Here is a 25,819-nt window from a genome sequence, read left to right on the forward strand (position 1 = left end):
TACAGCCCACGGGGTCGCAAAGAGTCAGACACAACTGAGCAACTAACACACAATATACAATATGATCAGACAAGTAAATACAGAGATCTGTAATACACAAAGAAAAAATTAAAAAATTAAATCTTAAGTGTTTTAATCACCAGATGAAGTTAGAAGATTTTTGTCTTGATATTTAATTTTATAAATTATCTACACTCAGGTACTTTACAAGCAGTCTGGAAAATTCATTCAAACGAAACACTCCAATATTTCTGCTAGAGAGAAAAAGAACTGACACGGTCATTTCTACTGCAAATAAAAGAAATAACAGACAGGTCCTGATTTTCAGAACAGTATTTCCTTCTCCTTCACTGGCTGCTTCCTTACCACACACATGATGTAGGACAGGATTGCGCCCGAGGAGCCAATAAGCGCACCCACAATGGTCAGCAGATTGTTGTTGAGCAGGAAACCCTCTGCACACAGGGCCCAGCCTGAGTAGCTGTTCAGCACAGTGATGACCACCGGCATGTCAGCACCCCCAATGGCAGCCGTCAGAGTCACACCCTAGGACAAAAACCAGAGTGGAATTCAAAATTCACGCATTGCAAAGGAACCTCTGACACTGAGCACTGTGGTTCATCATCATTCCAGTTTTCCAATTAATATATTTACATGTAAATTCCATGCCTGGGAATGACCCCTATCAGACCAACTCTCCTACAGATATAAAAGTGAAAACACTGAACCATGTTTTCCACCTGCAAAAAAAAATCCCCAAATCCTAAGAGGCACTAACCATGAGCAGGCAGAAATTGGAGAGGGGTCTACACTTGGAAAAAAGTAATAGCACTGAGTTGATGTTACATTTTTTATGACTTTAGCTGATGAGCAGGGAGGGTCCTATTGGTGCCAAGAGAAGCAGCTAAAACTCAAATACAAGCCCAGTCTTATTTGGTTTGAAAATCTGAGGGTACAGTTTTGGGTGACTAAGCAATTACTCACTCCTGTCCCAACTGTCACATGACACGTTTATTGCTCTGGGGTCTTCTCACTGGATCAATGTTTCGGTCAATAGGAATTTAAAGAGACAAGGGTTTCAGTTCTGTTCACCGGTGCCTGCTGTGTGACAAGCCCTCTAAAATAAAACAAGTGTCAAAGAGACCTTGCCCATTAGTTGCTCTCACACTTGATGGAAGCTCTGCTATCAAGCTAAACAATCATATAAAATGAAGGGACGACAGAAGATGAGATGGTTGGATGGCATCACCAACTTGATGGACATGAGTTTGAGCAAGCTCTGGGAGTTGGTGATGGACAGGGAAGCCTGGCGTGCTGCAGTCCATGGGGTCACAAAGAGTCGGACACGACTGAGCGACTGAACTAAACTGAAGCAATTACTATATAGTCTAACTTTGGGCTAAGCACCATAGATGACTTTTTAAATTTTTAACATAAACTTCGTCATTGAAGAATACACTAAGAGTATACTAGACAAACATGAAGTAATCCATGAACGACACAGAGCTAATACAGCAGCGCCATACACTGCTATAACAGAATGCTAAATTGTGACATACAGACTCACAGAATACTCTATGTACCCACATACTAAATGCAATAATCAGAGAGGAAGAAGAAGACCAACCTACCCTAGGAGGTTTCTCTGAACTCCCCTACTGAACACACAGGGTTTGATAAATGCATTTCACTTTATATGACTATTTGGCTTAATATCAGAGCTTCCAGCAAATGTGAGAGCAACCAATGGGCAGGGTCTCTCTGACACTTGTTTGAGGGCTTGCCACACAGCAGGCACCTGACGAACAGAACTGAAACCCTTGGCTCTTTAAACTCCTATTGACCAACACACTGATTGAGTAAAAAGACCCCAGAGCGATAAAGGTGTCACATGTGACAGTCTGGACAGGAGTGAATAAGTTAAGAGAAGGGGGATTTTATTCTTACACTTTTCTATATTGTTCAAACTCTACGAAGATGAACACATAACAGCATATTAAAACATTTTTATTCCATCAGGGGTCTTGAAGAGACAGAAATAAGGTTAGTCTGTAACCTAATAAAATACTTAGTTCCTCATTAAGAACGTGCTTTCCATCTCTGACCTCTTACCATGACAGCAGAGAGGGCTGACACAGAGCCCAGACAGGTGATGCCAGTGGTGAAGCTGGGGTCCATCATGAAGGGGATGATCCCACCCACGCTACCAGCCAGCAGGCCTGCATTGAGGAGGTGCCTCCCAGGGAGCAGGAGAGGGGCGGACTTCAGGATTCCTAGGGCAGAAGATGGGGCCATCAGAACCTAAGACGTGTCCCAAGAAATCCCCTCAAACAGTCTTAAGTCGTTTAATCATAAGCTACAAGATGTAATATTAGGATAAAAACATACTACTTAAAACAGCACTTCATATCACCAGCTACTAAAACATGAAAACATATATTAGAGTTCTTACACATACACATTAATGGAGGTGGGAAAAATACGGCTCAGCTTAACTCTCCTTTGATCACACAAGTTCATTACTCTTTGTCATGCAATCATGAAAAGTGATTTTTCTTCCCCATATGACCAAGACAGAAGTTAAGTGTGGTCTTATTTATTTGAAACTTCAAAACTGAGTCTTAGACCATTCGTTTTTCTGATTCTATCAACTGAGCCCAAGGGAGAAGGGTCCTTGTTTGCTGCTTTTAAAGACAGAACATATCATAGGCATTAAGCCTGTGATTTTTAAGTTTCACGGTGTTCCCCATTTAATTCTAATGACTTGATTACTGAGAGGCAAGACCAGGTTTTTAAACTACAAACCTGGTTTTCCAGAGACTCGTGTTTTCATGAAAACACTGAAAGCAGCTATCAGAGTTTTGTTTTTTTTTTCCTTCCACTTCTATTTTCATGATTGGCTTTAATGGTTGCCAAAGCTGCCACACTAAACCTCTAAAATGTGTATTTGTTTTCAAAGTAAGTACTGTATACTAATCATACAAATTTATTCAATAAGCCTCTCTCTATTCTGGGAAATCTACAAAGTTCATTTCTGTGAATGCTATACAGGCATGTCTAACCAAAAATTATGAAGATGGCATTTTGTTCATATGTATCATCAAATATCAACTAGTCCCTGTAGGCAAATTTCTGTGCACTAGTTTCCTCCATGAGCTGTCTCCAGAAGCCCTGGCTTCAAAGCTTTGTGAGATTTGTAAAGACCAATAAAGAGAAGCATCTTTCTTGAGAAAAAAATTTTCATAGTGTTTCCCAGAGTCATACAAATACTCTTCACCTAGTAGGTTCTACTACTAAGCCATTTTCTGAAATTGAAATGGACCCCTGAACACCCTAAACAACAGATATTCACCTCCATGTTACACTTGATCACTTACCCTGCAATTTTCCATAGGCAACCAGAGACCCACTGAAGGTCACCCCACCAATGTAAGTACCGAGGTAGGCCACAATCTTGGTAAGGTTGGCTGCTGCATCCGTAGCGAAATGTGGATATTCTATGATGTACTCAGCTATGCACGTAAGCACAGCTGCCAATCCCACTAAACTGTGGAAAGCAGCAACTAACTGAGGTAAATCCGAAATCTGGATGCGTTTCGCAATTGTCAATCCTGTCAGGAAATAAAAGTCAAAGAAAAATTAAAGCATGACAGACCTTTGAGAAATAATCCAATAAAGCCCACAATTAAATATTACTTGGCTACACGAAAGAAGGAAATCTTGTCACTGGAACAACATGAATGGACCTTTAGGGCATTATGCTAAGTGAAATAAGCCAGACAGAGACAGACAAATACCATATGATCTCACTTATATGTGGAATCTAAACAAACAAAGAAGCTCATAGACACAGAGAACAAATTGGTGACTGCCAGAGGCAGGAGGTAAGGGGTGGGAAGAACGGGTGAATGGCATCAAAAGGTACAAACTTCCCAGTATAAAATGAGTAAGTCCTGGGGATGGAATGCACAGCATGCTGACTACAGTTAATAACAAAGCTATATTGCTATATTTGAAAGGTGCCAAGAGAGTAGATCTTAAAAGTCCTCATAAAAGAAAAACAAAATTTATGTATGGTGACAAATGTTATACAGACTTTTTGCAGCGATCATTTTGCAATATATATATGTATATATCAAATCATTATGTTGTATATCTGAAACTAGTATAATATTATATGTCAATTATTCCTCAATTTAAAAAAAGGCAACACTAAGGTTATCTATCACTTTCATTAATAAGTATCTACTTCCTAGGAAAATACTTTCTTACAGGACTATCCAGGCAAGAACATTGGCTTAAATAGCCTTTCATATAGCAGGTTCTTTCAACCACCTCATCAATGCCAACTCCAAAGAACCCAAACACATAACATCAACTTCTCCTTACAAAGTCTGAACATTCCCCTGGACTAATGCTTCTTCAGATTACTTAAAGTTCCAACTAAACCCCTTAAATTCTCCCCACTGCATGAACAGCCTAGGCTGCCTTCCTTATTAGGCATCACTTGCCCCTTAGCACACAAGAAACCCCTAGAATGAAGGCGGCCTAGGTTTTCAGGTGGGCAGAAGGAAGCCAAGTCCAAAGGTAATGAAATGCAAATATCTGAATAGAAAACAACCAAACCAGGAGACTGAAGGAGTTACCTGGCTACAGGTAGATGATACAGAGGACTTGGGCTCATAATATTTGCAAAGACCACATCTAAAGGTTTTCCTGCCATGAACCTACAGCACAAGCATTTTCCTTCAAGTGCCTTTCCAGGGACTGTAAGAAAGTATGCACCGCTTTCCCAGAGAAATAAAACAGGAGACGTAAAGCTAAAGCTGTGCTGCTAAGTCTTTAACCACCAACCTCCCAGGATAAAAACAGGTGTGTGTGCCTAGATGGGAGGCGAGTTGGGGGGAAAATGGAAACGTGTATGTATGGCCGAGTCCCTTCACTGTTCACCTAACACTACCACAACATTGTTAATTAACTATACACAATACAAAATAAGTTAAAAAATTAATAGATTAGAGAATGCTCCTTTTTCCTATTCTCAAAAAAGATTCATGTAAAAATGGTGTTTCATTTTTCCCTTAACTATTTAGGAAAATTCACTAGTAAAACTATGAACTTTTCTGAAAGAATGCTTTTTTGTTTCAATTTCTATAGATGTAAATCTTTACTATAAATTTTAAAATCTCAACCTATATCATTCTTGGGAATATATAGTTATAAAATTATGCATAACACTATTTTATTACCTTTAATATAGTTTATTATTTTTATTACCTTTTTAATAGCTGTAGGTCTAAGTCATTACTTTCTTATCCACTGAAATGATATATACAATTATATATGTATAATTATACATATATTTGTATTACTCTTCCCAATCTTAGAATATTGTCGATTTTATACTTAAATAAACCAACTTTAGGTTTTTTTAAAAAAGTGTGTGTGTGTAAATACAGGAGTTTTTACTTATAAATAGGTATGTGGTACACAAGTTTCAAAAAATAAAAATATATACAATATTCTTTATTGTAAGCTTCATCTAGCCAATTGACTTTCACCAAATGCTTTTGTTGATTTTTGCCAAACTCTGGTACCTGCAGCCAACCTAGTGTTTACAACTGATGAATGAGTATAGTTCCCACATGAATGCTGGTTGAGATTTTTGTTTAACAAATAAAATGACAGTGAAACAACGAGGTGCATATAAGAGCTTCACTCACTGTCAACCATGTGAGTGGGAATTCTGCTGAATCTGAAAATAGTTTCCAAATACTAGAAAAATATTCAATTTTTTTGTGCAATTCACAATATAATGGCTACAGACAAAACACACATTTAAGTTTAAACTGCATTAACATTTTCTCCATCACTTTCTTAGGTCTGGACAATCAACAAAACAGTAAATGAATCCCAGATTTGTAGCATTTGTTGACCTATATGGTGTAAATACAAGTGCCATGGCTGATCTGAAGCTACAATGTGAAGGCATTAAATACGGATTCAGGAAAAGATGCACAGAAGCCCATAATTACATAGTATTTCTACCACACAGACATAAGACACATGGATAATCTCAAAAGTGGAGATAATACTGCTACTGCTGCTAAGTCACTTCAGTCGTGTCCGACTCTGTGCGACCCCAGAGACAGCAGCCCACCAGGCTCCCCCGTCCCTGGGATTCTCCAGGCAAGAACACTGGAGTGGGTTGTCATTTCTTTCTCCACTGCATGAAAGTGAAAAGTGAAAGTGAAGTCGCTCAGTCGTGTCCGACTCTTTGCAACCCCATGGACTGCAGCCTACCAGGCTCCTCCATCCATGGGATTTTCCAGGCAAAAGTACTGGAGTGGGGTGCCATCGCCTTCTCCGGGAGATAATAAAAGCTAGTTAATTCATTAGAAAGTCATGAGTATTCAGGATTATTACCTTTGTTTCTAATTCATCTAGTTTTAAGTTTATATAATTTAATTTTTTATAATGGCTGTGCTAACAACCAGTTCAAAAGATTCCTGAAAATTTAACAATCAACCACAACACACCACTGAATAAAATTAAAACAGTGGTTTTTCTGCTGGCACATGTTTTCCGTGTTTTTAACACGTCTGAAGGCGGATTGTCTGCTGTTATTTAAACCCAGCAGAATAAAACATGAGCCTACAGACAGTACACACATACAAGTATTCTAATCTCCTGCTGTATTATCAGCTAAAGGAACAGTCAGTAAAGGAAAACAAGAACTGAGTAAAGGCACTTCTTAGCCCACTTTTGTGACACAGTTCATATTACTCGATGTTTTAAAATGTTTATTTCTGAATGACAATTATAATACCAACTGTGATGACTTTTGCCAAAATATTTACTGAAGCAACTTCCATAATAGGCAACTTAATTCCTTTATCAATATAGGCTTCAAACAGATACATATATATTCAGAAACTGAAGTGCAAGTAAAAGTTCTTACTCCTAACAACATATTCCTAAATCTCTGAGCCTAACTGCCTTCAGGTATTCAAAGGGCATGCGTTTATATAAAGGCAGAACCCACAAGTGCTTACCAATGGTACCGCCCAAAGCCATTGCTCCAGACATCTGAGCTAACAATTCTGGACATGGTTTTAGGCCTCCGAGGGTGGCTGCCAAGCCTCCAGCCACCCCAATCATGCCCAGGGCATTGCCAAGACGTGCAGTCCCCTGGGTGGAAAGCCCGGCCAGGGCACCAACACAGCAAAGACCGGAGCCCAGGTACATAATCTTTTCAAAGGAAAAGGAGGAAACAGAGAGAGAAGTTATCAAAAACTTTCAGTCCATCAGCTTAAAAACAACTTCAAGGAAACATGATTCTCTAAAGACATTTCTAAGGACAATTTTAAAGTCAGACAATTTTAAAGTTAAAAGAGCCAATATGATCTATTCTTTTAATATTTCAATATATATTCCTATCCATTGGGGATATTAACATACTAAATACTTTAAATTGTACTTGCAATTAAACCATTTACGTACACTGATTTCTTCTGGACTTGATAGCATACAAATGCATATAAAAGTATGCATTTAAATTTAAGTGGAGTTATTATGGGATCTAGACGTGACCCACTGTTATAAGGGAGCCAACCCCGTGAGGCTGTAAGTGCCAGAGACCATGCTATATATGCTGCATAAGTTATAACCCAGTCTCATGAGAGTCACAGGAGGAGAGAATCATCATCCTCATTTTATAAAAGAAAATCAATGCATAAAGAGGCTACATAATTTTTCTAAGGGCAAATGATCATTAAATAGCAAATCTGGGATGCTGACATAAATCTCCCTGACTCACTGCTCTAACTCTTCTCAAAGACTGTGTTCATTCAACAAATACGTGTTACAAACAGCAGAAACTAAGGGAGACATGATTTTTCAGCTGTCAGAGAGGCTGCACTCTAAAATAGTCATTGAAAAGAAAGGTATGACTGAGTTCAGAACAAAGCTGAATCTCTATTATAAATTATATTTAGATACGGAACTTTCCAAAGTTCAACTTGATTATTTCTGTTTTCCTACTCAGCATTCATTTAAAAATTTTCTTTTTTAAATGCGCTGGCATAACATCTGCCAGATCCATAGAGGAAATAAATAAATAGGAAAAGGACTGACAGTATTTTAACAAAAAATTTTCAAGTTCTTAACTGATTATTTCACTGTATCCCCACAACAATCCAGCTAGGTACATAAAAAGGACACTTATAACCTTCTTGACTCTTTTTACATGTGGAAAAATGTAGGGACAAACAGATAAAGCCATATTTGCAGAGTTAGCGGGCAAAACTGCCTCTAGAATCCAGGGTCCTGATTCTTAAGAGGATGAGAATGTTCTATTTGATCAAGATGCTTCAAGAGTTACTGTCGTATTTGATTAGTGGAATTAGAATTTTGGTAATGGTAATCTCACCAGGACGAAGACATAGTACCAAAAAAAAGCTTTCAAAAGAGATTCTCACCTGTTCAATGTTATAACCACTGTAGAGGGAGGCTAAATATCCCCCAACAAAGGTACCAGCAGGGAGCAGATACAGGTAATTATACTCCGGAGGGTCAGTGGGACGCTTGAACATGTCCAGCATTCTCTGAGTCACCAGAAAGCCACCTTATCAAAGTAAACATAAAACAAAAAGAGGTATCTTAAGCAATATAATTTTTAAAGCGCTACAATTTTTCTATGTTAAGCATACCTTTATCATCTAGGAATAACTACCATTTTAAGTTAATATTTTAAAACCTCAAAATTAGAAGTTATTCTATCATTCCAGCCAGTTACATTGAAGGGGGAACCCTAGAGACATTCAGGAAGAAAATCTGCTATCAGAGCACAGAACCAACTATTTCCACATGACTAAAAATAAACAAGGTATTCAAATAGCTCAGGAAAGTAAAAGATCAAAAGGCCAGTATTTTTTTTCTTATAGGTTATTCTATTTGTTAAACCCTAGAATAAGTGGTTTTAAAAAATACCATATCAGCAAGTACTAGGTCTGCTGGACACATTAAAGAATTTTTAGCTACAAAACAGCATCAAATGGGTTTCATACACAAGTCATGTGCTAGGCTTTCAGTTTTCAGGAACATGGGACAGGATAAGGCAAAAGGCTAAAGTTTTATCTAAAATTATACTTATTTAAAGATGCTACGGTGATAGATCTGCTGCTGCTACTGCTGCTAAGTCACTTCAGTCATGGCCGACTATGGTGATAGATCTAACTCAGCTTAATTCAAAACTATGCATGCAATAACCTTCCAGTTAACCTGAAGCAAGACATCATTTTATTTGTTTTGGAGCACTCAGGGGTAGGGGTGCTCTTTTATCAAATAGTTTCTAAAAATTACCAATGGGCAAAAATAACCAATTCCCCTTCACATAGAGCATTTATAATGAGTGAAACATTTTTTAAAAGGCATGATTAAATTCTTAAAATCAGAATGTTTATTTTATATATTTAATATATATATTGTAACAAATATATATCATTTTATATTTGTTTCTCGTGTCTCCACCAAAAACAGCATTCTGGGTTCTTTCCCCATCCTCGTACCTGCAATGTTGACTGAGGATATGAACGTGGCAAGAGCAGCAAGGCCCTGAGAAGTTGTGGAAGGATACAAGTGTCCTCCCATCAGCACCAACCCACCGACTGCAGTCAACCCTGGGAAGAAAGCACGCACGTGGTAAACAGAAACAATCACGCTGCCAAAGCAAATGTCATCGGGGACAAACCTCACAAGCACACGCACCATGAAGGAGAAAGCTCCCACACACATTCTCACTGAAGTACTTTCGTGGGCAAAAAGTTGACAAAACATTCTCTCTTTTTGCATAAGAATTTTAACCTTAAACTTTCTAGCTCTGTTCCCCTGATAAAGATATAAAGCAATGATGTTATTAGATGACATTACTTGTGGTGAAAAGGGACCTCTGCTGGATACGAAGCATCCGAACTGGAAAATGCTATACATGAACTAAATATGACGGTGAGAGCCACAGCTTTGGGCTTTCCTGAGTAGAGTACTTCTTGGAATTGGATTTGTTCCCGGTGGAGATTTCCTGGTGGCTCAGACGGTAAAGAATCCGCCTGCAGTGTGGGAGACCTGGGTTCGATCCCTAGGTTGGGAAGATTCCCTGGAGAAGGGAATGACAACCCACTCCAGTATTCTTGCCTGGAGAATTCCATGGACAGAGGATCCTGGCGGGCTACAGTCCATGGGGTTGCAAAGAGTTGGACACGACTGAGTGACTTTCACCTCACTGGTGGAGATCCTGAAAGCTACGTACGCCTGTGGCAAGAGATGCTCACCGTGGCCATGAGGTTTCCTAGCCAGCGGCTCCCATATCTGTCCAATGTGGGTCTCATTCCTCAGATCTGAGCCATCGCTAGGGACCACAGAGAACAGTCTTGGGAAGAGCCGTGTGCACTACTGCATGAACCATCATGCTCCTGTGAAACACTGCTTCTCTTTAAAGGAAATCATAACTGAAAGAAGAAACAGTGGCTCTGCCCTGCTTGAAATGGGGGCAGCCCAAAGGCTTGACACACTTCCCTGGCTTCTTACTTCCAAACCCCACCCCTCCACCTCTGGGAGCCCAAGTCACCACAACCACCACCACGAAGCCAAGCCCTACAATTTGGAAACACAGACTTTATCAACCTCATGGAAAGCACTGTGTGAGTTGAACAAGCCCTTGAAAACCTAAGATGAGGGAAAACAAGAGGGGAACAAACCTGAGATTGCATTAGTCACAGACATTAGCGGTGAGTGGAGAGCAGGAGTCACTCCCCAGACAGTATGGTAGCCCACAATGCCAGCCAAGCCGAAGGTGGTCACCATCTGGGAAAAGGCTAAATTGGGAGCCGCGATGCCCAAACCTAGTATCCCAGTGAGACCTGGAGAAACAGAAAAGAGTGTGAGCTCACATCCAGTTCTCTCAGGAGGATTAAAAGCACACGCACACCCACACACAAACATGTGGCATAGTCAAGGCTTTAAAATTCCACACCCTTGCAAATGAGTTTTTTTTTTAAAGACATTTCCTTATTGGGAAGGGAAGTGAAAGTGAGTTAAAGGTATTGTGAGCAAAACTCAACTTCCTGACCACCACCACCATCCCCTAAAATAAATTGTAAACATCTAGTAAAATTTATGAGTCACCTTAATAATAATTTGCACATTTTCCTCTGCATAACTTGTCCTCTTCTCTGCTTTAACTTTCATTGACGATGCCACATGTGTTTATACAAGTGTTTTTATTCCAGAATTATAGGCCTATAAAGGATCTACCAAAGCATTTGCTACTTGGGCAAGACACAACCTTTATAAGACAGACTTTGGGGAGGCCCACTTCATGTCACTCTCAGATTTGGCTGGGAAGAGGGATTTTAAAAGATTAGGAAGGGTTTCATTCACTCCAGCACCTCCCCAAAACATATGGCTTCCACCCACCCGGGACAGAAGTTTTGCAATTGCTCCTGAATCTGGACTGGACTGCTGGCCAGGGCAGTCAGCTCCAGCCTCAATACCAAGTCAGCAAACAGGATTTTACAAAGAAAAAGGGAAAAAAATACAAATTAAATTAAGAATGTGCAGAATACAAACACTCAGCTCTCAACATACATCTTTAATTATCACCTTTCCTAACAGCAAACATGTGGATGGCTGTTCTGCAACAGAAGAAAGGGTTACCTAGCGGTCAGTGAAAACCAAATCATAATGGATGACCAGGATGCTGGAATTTAACTTCCTTGAATAAGGTACTTTTTCCCCTTGATATGGACTATTTCTTTACAAGTGGCAAAGCTGAAACATTAGCAACTGACAAGTTACTTTAAATTATTCAGTAAGACTGTAGTTTTAAATTTTTTTTGTTTATTGGACACCCCACATGACATAGTTCCCCATGATCTTAGCTCCCCAACCAGGGACTGAACCAGTGTTCCCTTCAGTACAAGTGTGGAGTCTTAACCATTGGACCCCTAGGGAAGTTTATGCAGTTTTATTTCCCTACCCACATATAAGACTTCCAGGGCTCCCATGAATGGCCTGTTAACCATCTGGAGGGAGAGTAAGATAGAATATTGTTTTGAGCTTCAGTTAAACATCAGAGAATCTGTGCAGGGTTATATTTAAGGATATGTTTTCTTAAGCCAGGCTGCCTGGTTCAAATTCTGGCTCTACTGCTTGCTAGCTGTGTGATCTTAGGTAACTTATTTAACCTCTCTGTGCTCCAGTATTCTCTGTAACATTATTAATCCTTTCTGTCTTCATCTAGAAAAAGAAAATAATAATATCCCGAACTCACTGAGTTCTTATAAGGAATAAATGAGCTAAGGCATGTGAAGTGTTTAGCATGATGCCCTAGCACTCACTAAATGCCCACATTAGTTATGAAGCAGTAAGTTCTCATCACCTGCAATCAACTGTGTTGACCATCTAAGATAGAAACTCCTCAGCTGAAGGTTTCTTATTAACTATTTAATAAACTAAAGTCTTTTCATTTGACATTCATTAATGTCAAATATGCTACATTCAGTCTCTATGATAAAGGAAAAAGAAAAACAGAAAAAAAAAAAGGAAAAAAAGCAAATCACATTTTTTGAAGAAAGCTAGTAAAATAGATTCTAACATATGGTAGAAGTGTTCAAGAAAAACACTTGGCTTTATTATAAAGGAGGAACTTTTAGGGTACAAAAAAATAAATAGAAGGCCATCCCTTTATTCACTAGGATATGCCACTGTCACATCTATTAAAACGCAATAAACTTTGACTCAATAAACATAAGAGAAACCTAGAAAAATAAATCATTGTTATATCTCACTACATTTCCTTATGAATCCCAAAGAGAAATGGAAATTTACAACCTACTGACCATACTCTCCTTGTACAACACAATTATATGGTTCCTTCTTTTTAATAAGTAAGTGCAAGTAGGGACACTGCTCCATCTATTCATAATATTCACAACTAAAGGCTTTCTCAGTCATTTTGCTGAAACTTGCTCTTTATTCAAGGAGAGTTACATATTTAGCTTAAAACATCTGGCCTCACATGGGAATTCGGAGAATGCTGAGGCTACAAGAATTCTGTGTGCTTGGTACCAGTCTTTAATTCTTTATAGTTTGCTTTTGTTTGTATTTTGGCTCTCACAGATCTAAACATTTTTAACTCATTCTATGAGACAGAAACCAACTTAAAATCAAATTTCCATATTTCAAATTCTAACAATTCATAGCCAGAATGAATATTTATCACTATTTTATGACAATTCTTTAGTGTCTTCATGAAGATTAACTGGAAAATGAAGAATCTATGTTAAACTATAAAGAAAGAGATAAAAACTGAATTTTTTTTACTAGATGAATAACTTACTGTTTATTCTTAAAAGCAAATATTTGGTCCCCCCATCTTACCCAGAGATGCAGATAATCACAAGTGATGTTTTATAAACCACAAAAAATAAATCAATAACCACATTTAGATGAACTTTATAACAACACAATCTGACATACATCATTACTCTTTATATTTGGTATATATATATAAAAACATTAAAAATTATATTTTAAATGTTTTTTATAAAAGAAAAGTATTAACCACCTATGTATTATTTCTCACTTGTTCATTCCAGCATTTACCCCCGTGCCTGCTCTCTGAGAGTGGACAATGCAGTCTCCAAGTCCACAGAGGTGGGACCAGTGACATGTCACATGTGAAAACTGCTTCTAACAAGGTCAAGTCCTGAGAATCCAATGAATGACAACTGCATTTCATTTACTAACTTTGACAGTTAACACATTATTCACATAATACAGTCATAATTCAAAGAAGTCTAAATCTTCATAAAAGGAACCCTTACCTGCTGTATAGACAGAAGCCGATGTCATCGTCTTCCTGAAGGGCGTGATAGTAGCTGCTTTTTCAGCCTCCAGCTCTGCCACTGTCTTCTGTTTTACTGGGGCACCTTGAGGAATATTTTTCGGTGTGGGAGCAGGGAAAATCACTTGGCCATCCTAACAGAAATTAGAAGAACAGTACTTTTTAAACCATCCAGCATTCAGTCAATTCAGTGTTACAGAAAAACTCTTTGAAAAACAATTTTAAATAAATATAGAAGTTCATATAATTTATAACATCACTTTATATAAATATATAACATGTGCATGCATGTTAAGTCACTTCCATCAGTCATGTCCGACTCTCTGTGACCCTACGGACTACAGCCCACCAGGCTCCGCTGTCCATGGGATTCTCCAGGCAAAGTGGGTTGCCATGCCCTCCTCCAGAGGATCTTCCTGACCCAGGGATTGAACCCACTTCTCTTATGTCTCCTGTATCGGCAGGTAGGTTCTTTACCATTAGCACCACATACATGTACGTAAATATATAATGGCTGTGTCACGAAAACACACATAGATGTACAATTAGTATGTGCATAGAACATGTAAGGAAGAAAACAGAACTTAAGATAGGTGGGGGAATGTTTAATTTTTACTTTATTCAGTTTTGGGGGTTTTGTTTGTTTTCTGTTTTTCAAAAGCAATACATATTTTAGGTGCTGCTGCTGCTAAGTCGCTTCAGTCGTGTCCCACTCTGTGAGACCCTATAGATGGCAGCCCACCAGGCTCCCCTGTTCCTGGGATTCTCCAGGCAATAACACTGGAGTGGGTTGCCATTTCCTTCTCCAATGCATGAAAGTGAAAAGTGAAAGCAAAGTCGTTCAGTCGTGTCCGACTCTTAGCGACCCCATGGACTGCAGCCTACCAGGCTCCTCCGCCCATGGGATTTTCCAAGCAAGAGTACTGGAGTGGGGTGCCATTGCCTTCTCCTGTTTTTTTAGGTGAGTCACATGTATATCTGCAATATTTTTCTTTAAGTTGTTCTGGATTTTTAAATAATTTTTATTGGCATAAACCCAACACATTGCTATAGGATTCTTCCATAAACAAAAATCCTAGAACAAATGCAAAATGAAAACACAGGAAGGAATAGATCTCTTTACTCACCTTCATCACTACGGTTCCTCTAATGACGTGACCCATTGTACCAAAGTCAAAGTCATCTTTCACTTCAAAGTAAAAATTATCTTTGTCTGGGCTGATGGCCTTCAGAAGCTTGGTGATGTTGTTGGAATACAGGGTGCTGGCCTGAGTGGCCATTCGGCTGGGAAGGTCTGTGTAGCCTATGTGAGTAATTCCCTAAATGAATAAAAATACAGTCAGAAAGGTCTATTACTAAACGCTCACATTCTTTCCAGGACAATTCTCAGCCAAGGCTAAGTTTTGAAATTATACATCTTTATATACACATGAACACATATTTCAAAAAGAGCTTTAAATGTGACTATTTTTAATTTTAGAAAATTTCCAGCCTCAGTTTCTTTCAATATTTAAAGCAACAAACACCCTCTCACAAATCACTAAAAGATGAAGGATCAGGATCATAGCAAGAGGAAGCTCTGAGCTATACCTTATGAACATAAAGTTCTCCTGGCTTGGTAGTTTCAAAGTTTCCGCCAGCCTCAGCAGCTAAATCCACAACAACTGAACCTTCCTTCATGGACTCAATCATTTCTTTATTAAACAAAATGGGAGCTTTTTTACCTAGTAAAATCAAAGAAAACAGAAAACAGTATAAAGCATATGATGAGTTTTTAAAACTCTATATTCTAATTATTATGGTAGTCTCTGAATACTCACAAATTGAACCCTTTCAAGAAACCCCTTAAAGCTCATAACAAAGGTAAGGCTGGTCACCTAAGGAAGAAATGGGATGAGCATGAGCCGCAAAGCCAGTGGGCAGGAAGGACCCACTGAACTAGCAAACAATACTTGCCATCTGCTAACCACAGAAACCTCAACTAGCACTGCTCTTTCCAGCTGGTTTACACCCAGCTCCACTTGTGAGAAAAAAAAAAATCAACATTTTGCCTGTTTTTTGTAAATGCATAATAAACAAGCTAGTAAGGAAACTGTGTGCATGCAAATTGGACAGTTCATAAACATCACAAATGTCAAGGGAATATTCAGTAGTAATCTATGAATTCCAACATAGTATTTCCAGTCATCTGAACCGATGTCACCAGATTTTCCCACATACTATATTGTGCTGTGCGTGCCAAGTCGCCTCAGTCATGTCCAACTCTTTGTGACGCCATGGACTGTAGCCCGCCAGGCTCCTCTGTCCAAGGGGTTTCTCCAGGCAAGTATATTGGAGTGGGTTGCCCTCCTCCAGGTGATCTTCCCAACCCAAGGATCGAACCCCACATCTCTTATGTCTCCTGTGTTGGCAGACAGGTTCTTTACTACTAGCACCACTTGGGAACCTTAATTTAATACAGGATAACTTCAAGAAGAGACAGAGGAGTACCATGATATGGAAATAACAGAATACCAGAACTCCAAAAAATCTTAGAAATCACCCATACATTTTTATTCCCACTCAATGAAAGTATTTATTCTGTACCTCTGTTGAGTCGAGTTCCATGACTGGTGCTGGGAATTTACTGGTAGATAAACAGAAAAGATCCGTGTTCTCACGGAGCATACTCTTCACGAGGTATTTCATACTTTAAATTATATACTAATTCTTACATAGAGGATAAAGCACCGAACACAAGGATTTTTCAAGCTAACATACATCCATCAGTATGTTCAACAGGGGCTCCCATGGTGGGTATAATATCTTGTTCAAGTTTCACAAAACAATGTAAATATCTAAGCCAAAAGAAAAAGGGCATGAACTTGTGAGATTGACTATCGGAAAGCAGAGAGCTAATAGGCTAATTATTTCTTCTTCTGAAAGTTTTCAACTCTGAGTGAATTTTAGTAAAAACACTGTCAATTTTATAAATGGAAATCAACTAAAAGTAAAATTTTCATTATAATAATCTGTTTTTCAGACTATTTGACTGGAATACATGTGATTTGAAAAAGAAAAATAACCTTTCTTTGTAGCACATGTGAAAAAAACAGCTGTAAAGATACAAGTGGTTGTACCTCCTTTCTCAATGCAAACTTAACACTTTCAAGATCAAGCCCAACTCCTAAGTCTCCTGTGACTGAAGGCCTTTCTCCCCCAGCTGAAGCACTCTGCCTAGCATTCCTTCTCATTACTGCTCCAGTGGTCTGTCTGCTCCAACCATACTGGTTTGTTAGGGAAGATCTGGGGCTCTCTTCTGAGTCCCCGTGGAAAGGAGCAAGAATGCGGAGGTCTTTGCTTCCCTGATAGCTCAGTTGGTAAAGAATCCGCCTGCAATGCAGGACACCTCCTGTTCGGTTCCTGGGTTGGGATGATCCCCTAGAGAAGGGATAGGCTACCCACTCCAGTATTCTTGGGCTTCCCTGGTGGCTCAGATGGTAAAGAATCTGCCTGCAATGCAGGAGACCTGGGTTCAACCCCTGGGTTGGGAAGATCCCCTGGAGAAGAGAAAGGCTACCCATTCCAGTATTCTGGCCTGGAGAAGTCCATGGGGGTCGCAAAGAGTCAGGCACGACGGAACGAATTTCACTTCACTTTCCCAAAGGCAACTCCCAGAAGTCCTGGTGGCTTCACTACTTCTCAAAATTCTCTGGAATTTTGAATTCCTTTCCTCTAGGCTCCCACGCTACAGTCCAATGGGAATCTGGGGATACAAACCACACACATCTGAGGACTCTCCAAAATAAAGGTCATGCTGCTCAGTTCTGCAGTTATTTAAAGCTATGGGTGATAGAGTTGCTTCCACATAAGGGAGCAGATTTAAAGGGGTAAATTTGACTGTCGTCACTACTCACTTCTAGTGCCTCATCTCTACTAAGCCCCATCTAACAGAGCCTCATCTCTATTAACCAGACTCATGTTTGTCACAGTTTTTCCTCCCACCTGTCTTGTGCCCTCTGGTCTTAGGCTGACATGCCTTAAACTACTCTTTTGGCTATAACCAATTTAGATACAGGTCTACCCCCTTTGACTTCTAACTGCACCGACTTTACAACCATTGACCTCACAAATTTGATTTGGCATCTAACTAACATCTCCTGCCCCCAAAATTCTGAATTCCTTCTTCCTTCTGAGATAACTATAGCTACAGCTCAGACCCTGGATCTGTAATGCTGCCCACTTTATAAGATGTCAAGTGGCCAAAACCATTTAGGCTCCCTAGAAAACATCTAATGTACCACCTATTTCTCTTCTTTGATTTTACTTATTCAACCTACACAAAGCCATTCTACAGTGGCTCACACACACACACATATTTTTGCTGCAACAGAGATAACAGGTGGTCTGACCGTATTATCACTCTGAAATTCAATCTCTTTGAAAGAATAGCATTTTCTTTCACATAAAATATTTTATTTAGTATATAGCCAAATAATGGGAATGTAAGTCAAAAAAATATATTTAAAGTCACAGAGGAATGTTTAAAAAAAACATGGAATTATTACAAGTAAAAAGTACACAACAAAACAGTATGTATAGGATGCTCCCATTTAGTAAAAAATAGAATTATACACATATATATGAATGTTTCAAGCATACACACACACACACACACACACACACACACACATACACACACAAAATACTACAAATACTATATAGTTCCTGGGCTTCCCTGGTAATTCAGCTGGTAAAGAATTCACCTGCAATGCAGGAGACCCCAGTTTGATTCCTGGGTCAGGAAGATCCCCTGGAGGAGGGCATGGCAACCCACTCTAGTATTGCCTGGAGAATTCCATGGACAGGATAGCCTGGCAGGCTGTAGTCCATGGGGTCACAAACAGTCAGACTCGACTGAGTGACTAAGTACACATGTATATAGTTCCTAGCAAATTTTATAGAGTATGTTTAACAACATCAGGATATCTTTGAGTGGTAAGACTAATTTATTTTCTTCTTTATGCTTTTTCTTATCTCCCAAGTTTTCTAGAAGAGCTTGCTTTAATGTTATTGCTTTAAAAATTCAATAAGGGCTACAGGGAATACAATGATGAATGTAACAGTGCAGCTGTCTTTAAGAACTCACATGTGGACTAATTTACTGAAAATTCTGAAAAGTGCAGAAATGCAAATTAAAAACAGAAGAGAAAAAACAGAGCCAAAAGAGGAGCAGAATAGTACATAAAAATTCCAAATGAGCAAATCCTCAAAAGATTAGGTCAAGAGAGGGAAAGACTGAGAAGGATATTTCAAAATACTATCTTACCCTGATGGCCTACTGTGACAAAAATGTAATAAATGCTAAGTGTGGCATTACAAAATGGAAAGAACAAAAATTAATAAGATGATTAGTTAGCTTTTCAGGAGGAAATCCACCCAAACCTAACATTTATTTCAAATTAAACTCTGAACTCTATAGGTTAGAATTAATTATAAAAGAATCACCCCACAAAGAGAAGAAGAAAAGATATCCTTGGTAAATCTCTCTCTTGTCTTTAGACTGAAAAGTACTTCTTAAATTTCAGCAATGGGAAAAATTACAAAGGAAAATGTCAAGAAATTTAAATATGAAAAGGTATATATTACTATCCTCAGAAGAACATAAACATGACAAAAAATTAATACAATAAAAAGTTCATGGAAATTCAAATAGAAACAAAACACTACACTAAGATCCTAATAGATAAATGAGCAGCAAATGCAAATGGATAATTCAATAGAAAGGTAACAACCCAATGAAAACAGTTCACCCTCAGTAAGAACCAAAGAAATGTGAGAACACACACATATATATACTACCATGTGTAAAACAGATAGCTGGTTGGAAGCTCCTATACAGCACAGAGAGCTCAGCTGGGTGTTCTGTGATGACCTAAAGGGGTAAGATGGGGGGTGGGGCGGAAGGGAGGCTCAAGAGGGAAGGCACAAATGCACACATATAACTGATTTATGTTGTTGCATAGCAGAAACTAACACAACATTGTAAAGCAATTATAATCCAATCTAAAACAATAATATATTAAAAAAAGAAAGAAAAAGAAATGCAAGTACAAAGAATGGGATATATTTTTGCCCTCAAAGTGAAAGAGTCAACAAAATCTTGAATACTGCTGAAATGGACGATCTACTGATGAGATTAGGAACTACATAATCTTCCAGGAAAGCATAGTTTATCAAGTGTTTACCAAATTGCCAAAAATACTAATATTCATCTACTAATTCTACTTCCCAGATTTGATTAATCCTGGGGAAATAACTGAAAATACAGATATAGGAATAAAGCAGAAAAAAATGTTAGTATATCATTTTTAATTGACAAAAACTGGAAATACATAAAAAGCTTAACTTTGGGAGAACAGTTAAATAAAATACAGTACATTCAAACAAGAAAATTCTAACAAAACCATTAAAATATGTATAGAGAGTTCTTAATGACTTATTATATTAAGGGGGAAACTTAAAAGAGTATTTAGTGGGGTAAGTAAGAAAGCTATTTTATCTTCATCTAATGTGATAAAAATGCATGGGAAAAAGGCTGAAAGGAAATGGTAAAATGTTAATAGTATTTTTCACTGAGTAGAAGGATCACAAATGATCTTTATTTTCTACTTTGTACTCTACTGTATTTCCAACAAAAGTCACACACTATTTTTATAAAAATAAACAAACAAAGCATAATCACAACCAGTTTCCCCTTTAAGTAGAGGACAGAGATTAAAGAGTTAGTTGTACTAGAAGAATTAAAATAATTAAGAAATAACAATTAAAATAATTAAGAAATAACCCTTACCCAGTCTGTTTACTTACCAACAGAAAACACTTCACTCAAAATCCTCTGCCCTCCCTGCTACAGCAAAGGAAGCTATACAGTTAGGAAAGCCTTTCAAAGACTGAACCCAAATACTTACACAGGGAGACAGAATCATAACTAAGGATGGATAGCAAACAGGAAGATGCACACAGAGTTTTTTTTATATAACATATAACACAGAAAAGAATAAATCCAACGTTTAGAGATGTCCCATAATACCCCAGTGACAGCCCAGTACAGGTCCTAGACATATGGATAAAAGATCAAATAAGCATATCAGGTGTTTCAGGACAGGACTGTATAAGGAGGCAGAAAGATTAATAAACGGAGGCAGATACAAGGGTTTTTCTAGAGGCATGCTTGGGCTTTCCCCTTTTGACTGCTCATTTCTGTTGATTTTATCATTTATTTGCAGAAGATGAGAAACACAAAAAGACCAAAACTTACATCTCTTCAAACCACCCTCCTCAAAAAAAGGAGATTGAAAAAACTCAACAAGGAGAAAAAAATATTAATATATTTCCTGACACAAAACAAACTGTGGGTTAAAGGTGTGGGAAGATGTCCAACTTCATGAACTATTTCTTGGTTTCTTTTGGTTCATGAACATTAAGTTCCTGGTAAGATTACTCAGTTCCCTCCCAGTTGGGAGTTTACTTCCGTACTTTTGCCAAGACAATCTAGAACATCATGCACTCATAGTCATCATTCAAGTATTCATCTATGCACTGACTCAAGTGATACCCATTCAGTGCCTACCATGTGCAGGCTAACTGGGGAAGGAAAGCTGTACTTATAGCTCTGAGGTCTAACAGTTTAGAACTGAAGGAGGTTGCATTCGAAGATTAGGGAGCATTTTTATTAGGAGAATAACTGAGATATTTTATAACACTAATTACAGAGTTTCCCAACTGGATGACCATTATTTGGGGTAAGTAGAGGTGCCATGGGCTTCCCTGGTAGCTCACTGGTAAAGAACCTGCCTGCCAATGCAGGAGACAGGGGTTCAGGAAGATCCCCTGGAGAAGGAAATGACAACCCACTCCAGTATTCTTGCCTGGGAAATTCCATGGACAGAGAAGCCTGGTGGGCTACAGTCCATGGGGTCACAAAAGAGTCAGAACGACTTAGTGACTAAACAGTAATAGCAGACAAGAGGTGCCACAGATTAATATAAGGTATTCTTGAATCTCTGTGTACACGCAGAACTGACTGCAGGCTGAAAATGTGCCTCACACATGGGCACTGTTTCTTGATGTGTGCCTATATGGCAGTGCGTCACACATATTTATTCTGAAATGTGACTGAATTAATAGTAGCTTTCATACTCTTGTGTTTTCTTATTAAATGAATACTAAGATGTAGTTAAAAGAAGCTTACTCCTTGGAAGGAAAGTTATGTCCAACCTACACAGCATATTCAAAAGCAGAGACATTACTTTGCCAACAAAGGTTCATCTAGTCAAGGCTATGGTTTTTCCAGTAGTCATGTATGGATGTGAGAGTTGAACTATAAAGAAAGCTAAGTGCCGAAGAATTGATGCTTTTGAACTGTGGTGTTGGAGAAGACTTTTGAGAGTCCCTTGGACTGCAAGGAGATCCAACCAGTCCATTCTGAAGGAGATCAGCCCTGGGATTTCTTGGAAGGAATGATGCTAAAGCTGAAACTCCAATACTTTGGCCACCTCATGCGAAGAGTTGACTCATTGGACAAGGCTCTGACGCTGGGAGGGATTGGGGGCAGAAGGAGAAGGGGACAACAGAGGATGAGATGGCTGGATGGCATCACTGACTCGATGGACCTGAGTCTGGGTGAACTCCGGGAGTTGGTGATGGACGGGGAGGCCTGGCGTGCTGCAATTCATGGGGTCGCAAAGAGTCGGACACGACTGAGCAACTGAACTGAACTGAAGATGTAGTTGTTAAAGTGGCAAATTCAAAAACTTCTAGAAAAGACTGCATGCTAAGTCGCATGTGTCCGACTCTTTGCAACCTTATGGGCTGTAGCCCTCCAGGCTCCTCTGTCCATAGATTCTCCAGACAAGAATATTGGAGTGGGTAGCTGTGCCCTCCTCTAGGGAATCTTCCTAACCCAGGGATCAAACCCATGTCTCTTAAGTGTCCTGCACTGGCAGCACCTGGGTTTCTAAAAATAGCTTTAACAACTTCCTGCTATGTGGCAAAAGAATATACCATTGGCCTCTACAACACTAAATTCAAATAGAGAGACTTAGCTTAAACTAAACACCAACAGCTAAACCTTTACTGGAAAGTTCTACAAAATGTTATTTACACCTCTCTGAGTAAATCAGGTCTAACATGGTCATCTGAAATAATGAATTTTCAGATTCTGCCTTAGCAGAAAAAGAATCAAGCCCTCACAGACACAACTTTAATGACACCAAAAAAAAAAAAAAAAAAGAGGAAAATTCAGAGGAAACCACTAAAAATATTAAGAACAACAAGACACCAAGATGAAAAAGGTTTACCACAAAGTTTTATAATAATTCCAAAGAACATTTAGCATTACTTACTGGAATTATTCAATGGCATTTAATCAGATGGGGAAATTCCTAACTTCCTGGCCTCTAAGGCATCAAATTAAGCAGGCTCAAGAAAAACTTTCTGCTTTAACAAGAACATAGTATATTTAACATAGTAACAAAGAAATTAATAATATAACTTATTAAATGTATTTATCCAAACCAAAATAGATTTCTTGTGAACAAGTACTATAAACACAAGGATAATTTTAATATAATACACTCCTATATTGACTACATGCAAAACAGAGCATGTAAAGATGCTCTGAACTGTAGTATTTATGCATTAAGGAATATTATTCAAGAACACAATTTTACATTGAGCACTGGTGTTTATACAGCATCCTCTTGTCACTACTCTGACTTTCATTTTCTCGACATAGTCCATGAGCTTTAAGGAGAAATGACCTGAAACTACTCCAAAGGCAGGCCTGGCTGGCCCAAGGATAACTTATTGATGACCTGTTCAGAAATCCAGGTGTAAGTTGAGGGGCCCAGCCTACACTGATTGGTTCAAAAGTAGTGATGTTGGGACTTCTTTGGTGGCTAAGACTCTGAGCTACCAATGCAGGGGGCACAGGTTCAATCCCTGGTCAGGAAACTAGATCCAACATGCTCCAACTAAGACCCAGATAAATAAGTAAAAATAAATTTTTTTAAAAGTGAAGACATTACCCAATCAAAGTAAGTAAGAATGAGGGAAAGTGTGCTAAGGGCTTCTGAAAAAGAAGTTTCCTTGCTCTTCAAGAGGGAGTCATCAGACTCGGCTTGCCTTGTCCTCTGGTGGTGTAATGTGCTGTGCACACTGAGGCCTGAAGCTACTTCTGCCTCTACCCCTCTACCCTTGCCTTTCATCCCTGAGGATGAAACCAACCAGAGAGGGCCGAGCTGAGAGGACAAACGAGCCCAGCAGGGTTTCCCAGAGCATACCTCTCCAGTTATAACTGGACTTTTTTCCATTACAAGTGACAAGTGAAAGTCAGTCGTGTCTGACTCCTTGTGACCCCGTGGGCTATCGTCAGTGGAATTCTCCAGGCCAGAATACTGGAGTGTGTAGCCTTTCCCTTCTCCAGGGGATCTTTCCAACCCAGGAATCGAACTGAGATCTCCCACATTGCAAGCAGATTCTTTACCAGCTGAGCCACAAAGGAAGCCCAGTTTTTTCAGTTACAAGATCCAACAAATCTCCTTTCTGGTTTAAGGCAGATTGTGCTGGAATGTCTGCTTCTGGCAGCCGAAGGCATTCTAACTTATATACACCAAAGGCTCTTTTGGAATTTCAAAATCACAGATGGGGTTCAGATATTGAGTCTTAAAATGTAAAAATGTTACAGATCAGGACAAAAGGCTTTTTATACAAATATATGTATACATAAGGAAAAAAGAGATCATTGGTTACGTAACAGATCGGATGTGGCAAAAAACTGCTGAACATTTTGATCCACTGATCTAATGAGTCTCTGATTCTGCCAAGTGTGGTAGACAGAGCAACACACAGATCCAACCCCCTCCAGCTCTGTTATCACTGGAGAGGCTACAGATAGCTGTGTTTGTGAACAGAAAGAGATTCTGAGAGTGAAAGTGCTGGTCGCTCAGTCATGTCCAACTCTTTGCAACCCCATGGACTGTAGCCCTCCAGGCTCCTCTACCATGGGATTCTCCAGGCAAGGACACCGGAGTGGGTTGCCATGCCCTCCTCCAGGGGATCTTCCTGACCCATCAGGGTCTCCCACATTGCAGGCAGAGTCTTTACCATCTGAGCCACCGGGGAGTACGGAATGATCCTGACCTAAGCTTAAATAGTCAAGTAGAGTACGTTACATGTGAATGCTATTCTTGGAACTAGACAAAAATTTTCTCTGCCTAATTAATTATTTGTATAAGGAACCAGAAATAAAGTCAGGCTGGCAAAAATTTGACTTTTACAAATTGGATGCCTCAAGATATTTCTAAATGTAATACTTAGCAAAAAGGGTAACAGCATGTTTTAGCAGATTAGAGAAATCCCTAAAGATTTAAAGAAGAAACCTAAAAACAAGCCTTTACCCAATAACTAGAGAATACATTTATAAAAATTTTTCCAGGATTACCTTAATAATTTACCTGTTATAGCTATAAAATTCTGTATAGATAAAAATTAGTCAAGGCTTTACCATGGAATCACAATCTATGGGAATTCTAAAAAAAAGGAAAACAACCTACCAAACTTAAATGGTAACATAAAAAGGAAATGTATATTATATAATACATATGTAAATATGCATTACATTAAGCAACAGTCAGTCACACAGTTGTGTCTAACTTTACAATCCCATGAACTGTAGCCTGCCTGGCTCCTCTGTCCATGGAATTCTCCAGGCAAGAGTACTGGAGTGGGTTGCCATTCCCTTCTCCAGGGGATCCTGCCCACCCAGGGATGGGTGTCTTCTGCACTGGCAGGCAGATTCTTTACCACCAGCACCACCTGGGAAGCCCATCTAGGTGTACCTCAGCTACCAAAACCCCTAAAAAGATTAATGAA

The 25,819-nt window shown here is 38.9% G+C and overlaps 1 protein-coding gene across 3 annotated transcripts in view; it reads right to left on the minus strand.

The window, feature by feature from the left end:
* Positions 1 to 25,819, minus strand: part of NNT (nicotinamide nucleotide transhydrogenase) — a 92,281-nt gene that overhangs the window by 31,570 nt on the left and 34,892 nt on the right. For all 3 annotated transcript variants that reach the window (XM_061393585.1, XM_061393583.1, XM_061393584.1), the window contains exons 8-17: positions 15,494 to 15,627; positions 15,031 to 15,222; positions 13,884 to 14,037; positions 10,755 to 10,916; positions 9,570 to 9,680; positions 8,481 to 8,626; positions 7,056 to 7,251; positions 3,378 to 3,611; positions 2,113 to 2,273; positions 367 to 546 (exon numbers count right to left, since the gene is read on the minus strand). In XM_061393585.1, the coding sequence (XP_061249569.1) occupies positions 367 to 546; positions 2,113 to 2,273; positions 3,378 to 3,611; positions 7,056 to 7,251; positions 8,481 to 8,626; positions 9,570 to 9,680; positions 10,755 to 10,916; positions 13,884 to 14,037; positions 15,031 to 15,222; positions 15,494 to 15,627 (1,670 nt within the window). The remainder of the gene's footprint in view (positions 1 to 366; positions 547 to 2,112; positions 2,274 to 3,377; positions 3,612 to 7,055; positions 7,252 to 8,480; positions 8,627 to 9,569; positions 9,681 to 10,754; positions 10,917 to 13,883; positions 14,038 to 15,030; positions 15,223 to 15,493; positions 15,628 to 25,819) is intronic.

Source organism: Bos javanicus, chromosome 20 (genome assembly GCF_032452875.1).
Source record: "Bos javanicus breed banteng chromosome 20, ARS-OSU_banteng_1.0, whole genome shotgun sequence".
NCBI lineage: Eukaryota > Metazoa > Chordata > Mammalia > Artiodactyla > Bovidae > Bos > Bos javanicus.